Below are 14,354 nucleotides of genomic sequence, written 5' to 3' on the forward strand. Positions count from 1 at the left end.
CTGTATACAGCCTCTTTTTTTACTTTTGAAACATGAAAATGTCGATATTTGTGAAACTCGTATGTTCCAGTAGGGAGTGGAGAGATGCCTCAGTAGTTAAGAGAGCAGCTTGCTTTACCTAGTTTGGGTCAAGCACCCCATGTCAAAAGGCTCATAACCTTCTATTACTCCATTTCCAGGGGACCCAATACACTTTTGCCCTCAAGTGCACAAACCCACACAGAGACAAAAATATATACACAATAAAAAAATAATAAATTAATTTCTATGGGAACCAATACAACAATAAAAAGATGCTTAACACATTATCATGCTTGCAAGATATAACGGGTGTAACTGTGGCACAAATGTTTTGAGATCAACTAACCATTTTTAATTGGATTTAAGGTCCACTCCATGAAATGGAAGCCATATCTGACATTGTTAAAGTGGCCAAAAACCTGAGACTATAGCTCATAGGTTCTAGAGGAAAAGTACAACCACTATTCTGCTAAAAGAACAAAGTAACAAAATACTCCTAATGGCACACTGCTCTACTCATAGATCAGTGCATCACTCAGCCCTTCCCAGAGAAGCTTCCCTTGCAGTAGGTGCGACTTAACAGAGACTCACAACTGGACAATGTGAGACTCTGGAGCACCCAAATGAGATGTTGCCATCAAACCCTCCCCCCAATGCTTGAGGAACTCAAGTGGAGGCTGAAAGATTTTCAGAGCAAGAGGGGGTAGATAACTCCAAGGAAAGTGTCTTCCAGACACAGCAGGACAACATACATAAGAACTTAGACAAGACCTGCACAAGTTCAAACCAAACCAAACCAAACCCCCAGCATAGAGTGCAGCAGACACAAAATTCTCCAGCGGAGCATCACTGAGTATATCAACCACACTCCGGGCAGGCCCCATGCCCACAAGCATATGGCCAACACAAAACTGATCCCATATTTTTTTGTGTGTTTTTTGTTTTGGTATCCTTTGCCTTAATGGTTGTTTATTTAGACCTGTTTTTGTTTTATTGGGGGGGGGGGGGGGGACAGAACATGCACAAATATGAGGTAGTAAGGTGGGTAGGATGAAGGAGTTACAGAAGGAATATGAACAAAATATACTGTATGTAAAGAAGAATTTTAAATAAAAAAGTTGATCCTAAATACTCTCTAATGTTGGACAAATTATAATAACAAAATAAAAACCTGTTCATAGCATAAGCTGGGTATGGATAGCTAAGCTTTCTTGGTTTTTTTTTTTTTTTTTAATTACACTTAACAAAATTCTAGATTTTTCTTCATAAAGATCTTGGCATATCTATTTAATTCTTTATTGAATTTAATAGACCTTTTAACTAATAGCATCTCTATGGAACTTAATGGACACTTAGGGTTCTGTTGTTGAAGTGAATGAGATCTTTTCACCTACTGGCATTATTAATACAAAGGAGACAGCTGTAACATTGACAGCTGCACAGGAGACTGTGACATCCAGAAGAATCAACTGCTGTCTGCTTTAAATAGTTAGCCTCCTAAAGTTTCTTCCCTTCATGTCGATTAAACTTTGCTCAATAGAAGTTTGGAATTTGAATTTTTCAGCTTCCCAAGGCCCCACCTGCTTTGCAATGGGCCTTTTTCTCTGTTTGTCTGATGCATGTGTGTTCCTCACCCCCAGGAAACACCTTTCTACGCCTGCTGAGTCTGTCTGCTGATGTCTATGGGTGAAGAGACTTTTCCACTGCCATCTGTTGCACTTGATTTTTCCTGCCCTTTAATTCTTTAACTGGCAGAGAAAAAGGACCTAATCAAGACACCCAGACTGTCCTTTTGGGACCTCGTCTTGGGATTTCTTCTGAGGATACCAACCCCTCCAGGAAGAGGATTGCAAAGTTCCCAGTACTTAGTCCAGTCCCTCCATCAGACAGGACGTCTCTATCCCCTTCACTGGGGTGGGTGTGTGTGTGTGTGTGTGTGTGTGTGTGTGTGTGTGTGTGTGTGTGCGCGCGCGCGCGCGTTACTGAGGACATCTTCACAGGCAAACACTGAGTTCTCATGCTCAACACTCTTGGAGACAACAGTGCAGTCAGACTAACATGAGACAATGCACCTCAAATCACACACCTCAGGAGTCTCCTGTGATCACCAAGCTAAAGACACCAAGTCAGTCTATGAGCACAGTCACCCAGTCTGATGTGGTCAACCAACAACTCTCCTCAATTGCCCACAGGCTTGACCAAGCAACAGTGCAATCCTTGTGGTAAGATACAAGCAAGTAGAGCCATTGTCTTCAATGGCTGGTTTAGCTGAACTTAAGAGCCTACTTCCCAAGGGCTCCTCATCCAAAGTATCAGAACTATGACAGGAGGATTAATTAACCTGTCTCAGATGCTGCCTGTCAAATATGACCATCTAAGGGTCATCACAGGACCTGCAACATCAACACTAGATGCTGCAGAGACACATTTCCAAAAGCATAAAGATCCATATCCAAGACCTACTGAGTACATTAGAACAGCATGAGGTTATGCACTACGATAGTCGTTATTTTCTATTCCCAGCTATGCAGAGGCTACGGAGGCTGAATAGGAAGCTCCGTGTCCTCACTGGGTGACAGGAAACCATTTTCCCCAATATGATACTAACCCAGGGCTTTTTCAGCGGCTTCTTATAAGCCACTTGAGTAGGAACCACAGGGCTTTCCATGAGTTGGCCAGTGCCATTCCAGAGGTGAGCAGGAGCTCCAACAGTCTTCAAGAGGCACTGGATAAACCCAATCAAAGGCTGGCAAAGGGTCCTCAGCAGAGGTTGCCATGCTGTTTATAACCACAGCTGATCATTTCTGAAACAGTCCTGCTCCAGTCAAGGACACTCAGTTCAAGGGAGAAATACCCCAAGCCTGTCATGCAAGTCTAAGGACTGCACCCAAAGGTGACACCACATGAGGGAAAGGGCAGGTCTTGTCTATGGAACCCCAAAGGGTATGATAGTGTTAGAAATCTAAGAGAAAGCCAGTTATGCTTTGGATCTTTTCATCAGCTGTGTTGGGTTGTCACCCCACATTATTATATAGTCATTTTATCCTTTAACTAATATGACAAAGAAAACAAACATACGTTAGGCATGTGAGAGAAGACTGCTCAATGGTACATGATGGGTTGGAAAAACCACACTATGGAAAGAACTTGCATCAAGAACAGAACTAATGCCGGGCGGTGGTGGCGCACACCTTTAATCCCAGTACTCGGGAGGCAGAGGCAGGCGGATCTCTGTGAGTTCCAGGCCAGCCTGGTCTACAGAGTGAGTTCCAGGAAAGGCGCAAAGCTACAGAGAACCCTGCCTAGAAAAACAAAAACAAAAAAAAAAAAAAAAAAATACAAACAAACAAAGAACCGAACTGAAGTAAACTAATGCGGAGGATTTAGTTCGAGAAGCCTGATCACTTTCTATCATAGAGTCTGACAAGATGGCTTCTCCCAAGAGCATGCCGAAAGATGCAGATGATGGCACAACTCCTGGAGGAATGGCGATTACAGAATATGAGCCAAGAGCTATAAATCAGATGCGGAAGTTTGCTTTCCGACATGTGGCCACAGTTCTAGACGACGCAAAAATGTATTCAGTCCACGTAAGAAAGGCAGTACTGATGCAGATGTGAGCTGGCAACACAGTGTCGTGCCGACCGATCTTTTCACTTCTCTTCCTGTGCAAGATTAGGTTTTGCAAAACAAAGAAATGATGACTGTGACAAATTATAATCCAGCCATGATGCATGAAACACATACATACTTGGTCCTCAATCCACTGCACTGAAATTAAACAGCATGCTAGATGCATTCAAGCTGCATTTTAGAAGATGGTATATTAAGTATAGTTTCTATGCTTTTCAATTAAAATGCTCAGTTTTCTTTAATAGAACTAGTAATGGCTTTCTATCAACTTTTATGCATAAGAAATAAAATTGTCATCAATTTCAAAACAGAAGGAAGTTAGGGAGGCAGGGAGGGAGGAGGGGGTATGGAACTGCTAACAGCGTACAGATTTCTTTTTCAGTTTAACTTTAAATATATATTTCTCAGGTAAAACTGAAGACTTCGTAAGGATAGAAGTCTAGAACAGTTTTTGGCAAGATAAGAAAATTAATTCACAAAACATTATTGTATACTACGGCAAGCACGATTTGGGAGCTCATAAGATGGCTTACCACCAAGGCTAGAAACCTGAGCCTGGTCCCAAAAGCTCACAGAGTGGAGAAAGAAGAGAACTGACTCCAAGTTACTACACACACACACACACACACACACACACACACACACACACACACATACACACACATACACACACACACACACACACACATACACACACCATACACACACACACATACACACACACGCACACACACATACACACACACACACACACACACACCATACACACACACACACACACACACACACACACACACACACTTTTTAAAAAAACCAACACAACCCACCAATGTGGTGGTATTGTGTTCTCCAAAGATTCATGCTACATACACACCAAGGCCCAAAGAGTGTCCATAGCTTGAGATCGCTATATGAAAGTATATTCAAGAAGGGAATCATGCATGTACTTTTTACATAAAGAATAAAGCAGCTCTGGAATTAAAGACCAGAAACTAACACAAGTGATTACAAAGGCAAGGGGATAGAGGCAATGGGAACACTTAATTCAAGTGATCTGGACTTAAAATGGGTCTTCCTTTCTCAAATGATCCAATTAACTAAAAAATCCCTCACAGGTGTGCCTAGCTACTTGGGTTTTTGGTTAATTCCAAATATAATCAAGTTGAAAATCAAGAAGAACCAGCAAAGCCTACCCCTTGTCAACCTGACACACAGTCACATCGCCTTATGTATGCTTGAGTTCCAAATAAAAACAATAACCAGGTAATAATTACATGATATACTATCCCACTTACAATCAAACATATCATATATTTTAGAAAAGATGACAAATGGTTTTTTTGAAGGATATTCTTGTAGTATGTCAAATATGATTAAGCACTGATAATATCTCAATTGAGGAAAATATAATTATACTCTACTACAGGATACATTACAGGAAAAAGAAATAAGAGGAAAGAAAGCATAACTCAACATTTTTAACAAAATATGACAGAAACGCTCAATTATAAACCTTATTTCTACAACTGGTCATGTGACCTTAGCTGGTATGTATAACTACCTTCCTCTACTACCCATTCTGTATTTCCTCCACCCTCAGCAAGCACCTCAGCAGGTCTTAGCTCTTTTCCTAGGGAAGTAACCCATATCTTCATTCCTGAAGGGTCTGTGCCCTTTGTCAGCGGCCTGGATTAGGTTGTTGTGGTTTCCCATTGACTTTAATCACAGGACATGGCAGCACCATGAGACACCCTGAAGGATCTCCTGCACCCCAGACATAATCTTGCTTACCTCCATTGTGAAGAAGCAATCCAATTCCTCTTTGGTAATTTGGATCAATCACCCCTCCTAACATCATTACTCCTATCTTAGACTGTTGGCTTAAGGGAATCAGAAGCCCAAAGTGGCCAGGGGACAGTCTGAGCTTATAGTTCGGTGGAATGTTTGTTTTATCTCCTGGCAGGAACATTCTCTACTCTAGAACCAAAACGTCTGAGCCAGCTTAAGGTCCCAGGACAGGAAGCAAAACTTTTCCTAGTGATTCACTAGGGGTAATAATGGAACTATTCCCTTTGCTACCCCTTAAGTCTTGGACCCATGAATCCTGGCTATGGGAAAAACTATACCATATATTTGATGCTGATTCAAAGCATATTGCTAACTTCTTGGAGAACCCTAACCCAGCTATCCAGACTAGTGCTATCTAACTAGCACACTGTAACAGTGTCTTCAAAAGGCTGATCCATGCTTTCTATCAGGCTAGCTGCTTCAGTATGTTGGAAAACAAGGTAAGATAAATGGATTCCATGACCACGGGCCCACTGTCACACACTTTTCTGGCTGTGAAATGAGTTCCTTGGTCAGAAGCAATACTGTGTGGAATAACATAATGGTAGATAGGGCATTCTGTAAATCCATGGAAGGTAATGTTGGCAGAAGCATTACATGCTGGAAACATGAACCCATAACCAGAATAAGTATCCATTCCAGTAAATGTGAGAGCCCACAGAGGTTTCCTAGTGAGAACTTACTCAAGGTCAGAGAATCTGAGCTTGCTTTACCCAGCAGGGCTGCGTAATGGGATGATTTGGTCATGGGCGTGGTTACCAGGTGTTTGGTCTTTTGCCTCTCCTTGGAATATTATAAAAAGCCCTTTTGAATAAATTCCTGGGCTGTTGGGTATTGATCCAGGCCCTCCTGAAGCTATCATCCTGTGTTTCTGTCTTTCTTCTCGGTGTCTAGGTCTCTCTTTCTACCTAATATTTTCTTATCCCTCTCTCCTCCTAAGAACCCTTCAAAAGGTAGGAGCTGGACTCCAACAAGTAAAGAAAAAGTACTGCCCTTTCCATGAAGCAAATGGTCCAAATGTAGTCAACCTGCCACCATGCTACTGGCTGGTCACCCCAGGGAGTGGTGCCATAGCTGAGGTTCTGCAGCAGCTATAGCCAGGGCAGCCTTGGTGAATGAAAGTCCATGTTGTCTCAGCCACACATAACCTCCATCTGTGCCACTTTGGCCACTTTGTTCATAGGATCAATGGGCAATGGCAGGAAGGACTGGGGAAAGAAGCTGGCTAGCCACAGAACAGGAGTTCAGATTACTGAACTCTTCTGCTGAAGTCACCTTTTGATGAGCAATTACATGGGACACAGGTATCCAAGTATCTTCAAATCCACTGCCCATTCGAAGAGATTGGTTCATATCTCCCCAAATGTCTTTCTCACCCATTTTCTAACCATGCTGTTTCAAACTCCCTAACTATGCCATCCATCAAACCATTGACTGCAACCGATGAATCAGTAAACAACTGCGTATATTTCTCCTTCAAAACAAAACTACAACCATGTGTACTGTCTGAAGTTCTGCCCACTGTGAGGATTTTCTTTCACTGGCATCTTTTGGGGTTGTCCTGAGTTGGTGCCTGCATAACATACCAAACTATCAGGAAACCACACCCTAGTCTTCTCTTTCTCAGTTAACCATTCATAAGGCATGCCCCATGAGCCTACAGGGAGACACTTGAGAACTGAAAACATTTTAACAGGAGTAGAAACACCATAGGCATTTGGGCAACTTCCTCATTTAACTTCTTTGTACCCTCAGGACCTTCTCACTTCAATTTGATAATAGACTGCTACTGTGCACATCCTATTTTAGGACTTGGTGGATCAGGTAACACCCAGTTCATGATGGGCAGCTCTTGTCACATAGTAATACTGTGGCCCATTGTCAAATATTTAGTTTCCACTAAGGCAAAGAGCTATCTCTCAAAGAGAATAGTTGTCTGAAGATAATGGTAAAAACCTTGCTCTAAAATCCTAAGGGTCTTCTTCTCTGTGATTCACCTAGCTGGGCCTGCCAAAGCTTCCAAACAGCATCACCATCTGCCATTGACACCTCAAGTACCATCAGGTCTGCTGGATCATGTGATCCAAGTGGTAGAGCAGCATGCACGGTAGCCTGGGCCTGTTGAAGAGCCTCTCCTATTTTAGGCCTTACTCAAAGCTAGCAGCTTTCCAAGTCTTTTGATATATTGGCAGAAGTAACACACTCAAGGGAGGAATGTGCTGTCTCCAGAATCCAAATGGATCTACCAAACATTTTGCTTCTTTCTTGGTGGTAGAAGGGGTCAGGTGCAATAACTTACCCTTTATCTTAAAAGGAGTATCTCTACATGCCCCACACCACTGAACTCCTAGAAATTTCACTGAGGTAGAAGGTCCTTAAATTATGACTGTATTTATTTCCCATCCTCTGATGTGTATATATGTTACCAACGAGTTCAAAGTTACCTCCTGCTCACTTGGTCCAATCACCATAATGTCATCAATGTAGCAGACTAGTGTGATATTTTGTAGAAGACACAGATGATCAAGATCCCTTCAAAGTTATGACACAGGGCTGGAGGACTAATATATCCTTGAGGTAAAACTGTCAAGGTATACTGTTGGCCTTACCAAGTAAAAGCAAATTGCTTCTAGTGGTCCTTAAGGACAGGTACCATGAAAAAGCCATTTGCTAGATTCAATAATGGCATACCATATACCAGGAGATGTGTTAATCTGTTCAAGTAAGAACACCACATCTGGTAAAGCAGCTGCAATCATAGTCACTACTTGGTTAAGTTTTCAATAGTCAACTTTCACTCTCTACAATCCATTTGTCTTCTGCACAGACCAAATTGGAGAGTTAAATGGAAATGTAGCATGAGCTAACACCCTTGCATCTTTCACCAATCTTAGGAAGACCTTGGTTTATTTTCTTTTGCCACGATATCTTGATATAGTAGAAGTTGGTTAATTTTATCCATAAGCTCTTTTTTTTGGTCTCAATTTATGCAGAAATGCTAGAAGCAATCAGCTAGGGTCATTATTTTTCTTATTATTCTACAAATTGTTAAAAGTTTTATACATAGAATCACTAAATTCCCTATTCCATATAGCAAACCTTTTAAATATTTAAATATTTCTAACCATGGGCTTTGAGAGTTCTCAATACTACCAGGGGCGACTTCAGTAATTCTAAGTGTTGGCAAATTGCCAAGCTTGTTCCAGATACTTAACTCATCCTTACAATTTAGTTTCCCTAGACCCACAAACTGTTATAAGTGAAAGTTCTCTAGAAGAACAGAACTAACAGAATAACTGGAAAAAAGGGGGAAAATGTGTGTTTGTGTATATATACACATACATACATACATACATACATACATACATATGACTTTATGAGAGTAGCTTACAGGATATGGTCAAGCTAGTCCAACAATGGCCATCTTCCAAAGGAAAATCCAAGCATCTAGTAGGTGCTCAGTCCATGAGGATCAATGATTTAGCTGGTCTTCAATATACATGACTGGGATCCTGAAGAAGTTGGCTCTAGTACCAGTGAAGGAATAAACTTGCCAGCAAGAGTGAGGGCAAGCAGAGCAAGCTTGCTTCTTCCACATTTTTTTATAAATCTGTGGCCCAGATTTAAGCTGAGTCTTCCAACCTCAAGTGATCTGGATTTAAGGTGGATCTTCCCACCCCAAATGAGTCAGTTAACTAAAAGTCCCACAGGTGTACCCAGCTGCTTGGGTTTTTAGTTAATTATAAATGTAGAAAACCTGACAACTAAAAATAGCCATCACAAGTACCAAATTGTAAAATATTTCTCTTTCTAGGTTCATATTCAACAAATTCATTTACTGAAAAAAAATATGTATTGAGTATCCATGTTCTACATATTGTTTTAACAAATGAGATAGATATATCAATAAAAACAAATACGACTAACTTCATGGAGCCTCAGTTTTTGGGGTTTTTTTTATAACTCTTTTCTGTTGTTTAATGTATCATAGCAAACCAACATTACTCTTAACTCCTAGCTGAGCTAATTCCTGGATCTCTAGGTACATGTCTCCTAATCTGGAGAAGTGAAGATAATTCACCTACCATGGAAAAGCATTACGTGAACAATGGCACAATACTCATTGTGGTAGTTGAAATAGGAATGGCCCCCACAGGCTCATATCTTTGAACACTTGGTCATTAGGGAGTGGCACTACTTGAGAGGGATTAGGAGGTGTGGCCTTGTCGGGAGTAGATGTGGCTTGGTTGGATGAGGCATGTCACTGGGGGTGGGCTTTGGAGTTTCAAAAGCTCAAGATAGGCCTAGTGTCCCTCTTTCTTCCTGTTGTTTTTGGATCTGGATGTAGGAATCTAAGCTACCATGAATGCCTGCATGGTGCCATGTCCCTTACCATGAGGATAATGCACTAAACCTCTGAAACTATAAGCCAGCCCCAATTAAATGCTTTCTTTTGTAAGAGTTGCTTGGTCGTGGTTTCTCCTCAAAGCAATAGAACACTGACTAAGACACTCATAAATCACTTAGCTTAGCACCTTACACAAAATGAGCATTCAATAACTGTTAGCTATTCTAAAGCATATTTTTAGAGCAGTCATAAGATGACAAAGTTTTGTATGAGAGGTAAAGAATGAATTCTCCAGAGGTGACAAAGCATAAGCTTAAGTCACTGGGCATTCTGCCACAGGTAAGCCACTCACCCAATAGCATGCCACTCTCCTGCTTTTTCTTCCCTCCAAAAGACTCTCAACTCTGAATGGAAGAAATATGCCACGTTTTTCTTAATATCCCTAAACCTTAGCACAGTGCCAGGCAATAACAAACTCACTAAATATTTGTAGAATGACTACATGGGACAATGTGGTCAGTTTCATGAAAGAGATGAGCTACGCTAGAAATAACCACCACAAGATCCCATGTGACAAGTAAAGGAAGTATTTCATTTTTCTCAACTTTTCATTACCTGGCCTATTATTATTCTTTTGCCCAGTTCAAAAATGAAATGTGAAAAATGTTTTCCAAGCAAGTCAGGCAAGACTGTCTACAAAACTACCACTAGGGGGATCCACAAAGCTGACTATGGCCTTAGTGTCCCTGAAGAAAGAATGCCAACCCATACAATCCCTATGTGAAATCTCACAACCACCCCATATTGGGATTCTGAAATTATCACTACAATTTCCTAAACCCTAATTTCCACGGAGTAAACCCAAAAACTATGGATGGAGAACAGTGACAACCTGAAGTATGTCTGTTTACAAGATATCCTGTGTTGGCAGAGGCAGTGCGTTCAGCAACCCTAAGCGACCATTCCCAGACCACCATAGCTCCCACTACCACCAACCACAGTTCTCAGAAACCTGTAAGCCAGAATAACAGTACACCTCTATTACCAGGCACATGGAAGAAAAATAGAAACTTAAAGCCAACAACCTTTTCCAAAATTTTAAAGTCATGTGGTATTTCTGACCCATCTCTAGGATTCTAAAGAATGAAATGCCATACTACTACCTGACTGCAGAACAAGAGCTCACTGTTTTAAGATGATGATGACCGTGTCAGAGAATCTCCAAAAAAGGTTTTTTTTTCAGAGATTTTAGTTTGTTAATAGGTTCTAAGTTATTAGAGCTAAAGATTTAAAGAATTCAATTTTCACATATACCAAAACCCTAAATTAAAACCAAGTGGATTTTCACACCTCAAAACATTTTAACCTTTAGTTTCACTGAAATACATTTTCAAAATATTAATATGTATAATTTTAAAATAGCATCACTATTATCATTCATGAATGTAAATTAGGGTGAAATGAAGGAAAACTGGAATAGATATTTTTGTGAGACATGGTATACACAATTCAAAATTATCACACACTATAGTTACTGATACCATTTACACTGGTTATTTGATTTTCTTACAAACAGCTGTTTGTCAATTATAAACCTGTTAAAACTGAACATTAATTAGATTTGTGTTCTGGTGCATTCATCTATCACACGCTTAGAGAATTTCAGCTCATGAGTGGCAGTCCAAACTCAGAGAACCAAAACCAATCTAAATCTAGTATTAGGGGCCTCCAGAGATGGTTCAGCAGTTAAGAGCACTTGCTGCTCTTTTAGATGACCCAAGTTCAATTCCCAGCAACTATAGAAGTAGCTCACAACTATCTGTAACTCTAATTTCAGGGGATTTGGAGTCCCTTCTGGCCTCCACAGGCACAAGACACACACATAGTAGACAGACAAAACACTGCATAAAATAAATAAGGTTAATAAGCCCAAATTTAAATGTTAATATATACCTCCCTACAAAATCTACATGTTCAGAGAAGCAATTTTTCCTTGTTAATGTTATTAGCTCCTATACAAATCACTTGTTTGTGAACAAAATATAAATACATGATACAAAAAAAAAAAAGAAAAAGTTGCAAGAAACCAGTTACTTACCATTACTCTGCAGTGTTAATCCTGAGAGATCTGTTTTTTAAGGGAAAGAAAATAAAATATAAATCATTACCATAAACATATCTTCCATTACATAAACAACATCAATTTAAGCCAGAGATTACAAAACTTTATGAGCCATTTCAATCTAAAAGTAGCATAAAAATCCTAGCTATATAGATTATTTAAATTTATAATGCTTCCCATCTTATTTTCAACAACAATGTACAAAGTACACTTTTGAAAGTATCAATTTTAAATACTCAGTTCTAGAAATCAACAAATCTGTTCCCAAATTTGTTCAGCTTTAAGTATTTACATTTCATTTACATTATCTGAATCTTGAAACAGGCATGGTGGTGCACACCTCTAATTCCACTACACAAGATGGTGAAGGTAGAAAATCAAGAGTCATCTTTGGCTACATAGACAGCTCTCGGCCAGCCTAGGATATGAGATCTTGTCTAAAATAAAATTTTAATTCTGATTCTTTAACTGTATTTGAAGTCTTAACTAGTCCTCAAATACAAGCTTCAAATTAGGAAAATGAAAATATTATCAGGGTCTCCCCTTTATACATCTATGAAGGTTCTGTAATGACACTCAACTTACCAATTCCAGGTGAAACAACTCGTTCATAGTGATATGGATTCACACAGACACTATCACATTTTAAGTCAAATGCATACTGACAGTATTTAACATGCTTTAGTTCATTCTTGTGTAGATCAGGCCACCTCCACAGACGGGCATAGATCACATGAGGAAATCCTTTCCGACCAGCCACCTGGGAAAAGAAACAATTATTTAGTAAGTATCAGTTTTTTATTACACATTACACAACGGACTTAATGTATGTTCTCATTCAATCTTCAAACTCTACAAAGTCGGCATCTGTGACACTGCAAAACATACACAGTTTTGCTCATATTCCCTTTCATACAACTAAAATCTTAGACTTCTAAAAATGGCATCTTTCTTCTGAGGTATGAGCTGACTGAAGGTTACAGCTCCCGAGGATCATCAGAATGGGGCTGATCACAGGAAAGACTGGGCAGAAGGGGAACTTTAGTCCCAGCATCTGTGGAAAGTTAAGGAGCTACTATGTAGAGTTGATCATGACTTAAAATTGTATCTAGGTAATGAAACCCGGAGAGGAAAAAGAAAGAAACAAAGAATAGGGTTTGGAAACTTTGCGATGGCTGAGCATGTGGAGGTCCCTGGAGATTGGTGTATCTGAAGAGGGCATGGAGGTTTACCTTGCCTATGCAGCTGTCAATCTGTGGCCTTTGCAATACCCTTCATAATGGTAAACAAGGTTGCCTCACTTATGGGAGATGCTTGAGTGAACTAACTAACCGTGGGTGGGACTGTGGGAACCCTTTGTAGAGGACAGAAAGCAGCTCAGGTAAGACAGCCAGACGATTATGATTGGCATCTCCAAGTACATTGGGTCAGAACTGAACTGAATTAGAGGATGCTCAGATGCGTTACCTGCAGACCTGCTTATTTACCAAGATAAAAGAAACCTTCACACCTTTTAAAGTCACAGAGATATGTCTTGAGCATATAGTAAGAAAAACTGGTTTGAGAGTCCACTTCCTCCCACACCTCTACTGCCAAAGTCAGATTATAACCATCCTTTCCTGAGAATCCAGAGCTCAGAAGATCTACAGCAGAGGAGTACACACCTGTAATCTCAGTGCTCAGGAGGCTGAAGTGGGAAAAAATAATCTCAAGTTCCAGACAATAAATAACCTAGCCAGGACCACACAGCAGAGCGAGAATTTGAACCAGAGTGCAATTTCAAGGTTTGCACTAGGTTTTTAAAATGCAAAAAGTATGAATTTGTCATAAACTATGCATAAAATTTAGAAATAAAATTTTAAATAACTAACAATATCACATTTCTACACTTCAAAAAATGATATTGTTTAACATGAAAAAAAAATGTGACCAGTGAATGTTTCAATACCAATGGAAAATATAACATACCGAAATTATAGGAGTCCAGCCTATCAGTTTGGCCACTTACAATACTAAAAAAGGTTGGCAGATAGGGGAGTGTAAACTATAATGATGAATAAATACCAAAGTGCTAAAAGCAGTTCTCAAGATATAGGGCTTCTCATTTATTTTTCAAATTTTCTTCAGTGAACTATTTTTGAATAAGAACATAAGAAAAACTTAAGATCCATCTTTTGTGTATTCTTCCGCATACTCTCATCACACACACTGGCAGCAGATGCACAGTATGTCATCAGACAGCGATGGAGCTGGAGAGACAACCCAGCATTAAGAATACCTGGTGCTCTATTATCAGGAGCAGAGTTGGATCTCAGCATCTGGGAATGCTCTCTTCTGGCCTCTCCAAGTATCTGTACATACACATGTGCATATACACACACA

At 40.0% G+C, this 14,354-nt stretch overlaps 1 protein-coding gene across 4 annotated transcripts in view; it reads right to left on the minus strand.

Annotated features, from left to right (window-relative positions):
- Smad4 (SMAD family member 4) overlaps positions 1 to 14,354 on the minus strand; it is a 41,543-nt gene that overhangs the window by 26,766 nt on the left and 423 nt on the right. For all 4 annotated transcript variants that reach the window (XM_036204533.1, XM_036204532.1, XM_036204531.1 and 1 more), the window contains exons 2-3: positions 12,558 to 12,732; positions 11,949 to 11,978 (exon numbers count right to left, since the gene is read on the minus strand). In XM_036204533.1, coding sequence (XP_036060426.1) covers positions 11,949 to 11,978; positions 12,558 to 12,732 — 205 coding nt within the window. The remainder of the gene's footprint in view (positions 1 to 11,948; positions 11,979 to 12,557; positions 12,733 to 14,354) is intronic.

Source organism: Onychomys torridus, chromosome 13, assembly GCF_903995425.1.
Source record: "Onychomys torridus chromosome 13, mOncTor1.1, whole genome shotgun sequence".
Taxonomy (NCBI): domain Eukaryota; kingdom Metazoa; phylum Chordata; class Mammalia; order Rodentia; family Cricetidae; genus Onychomys; species Onychomys torridus.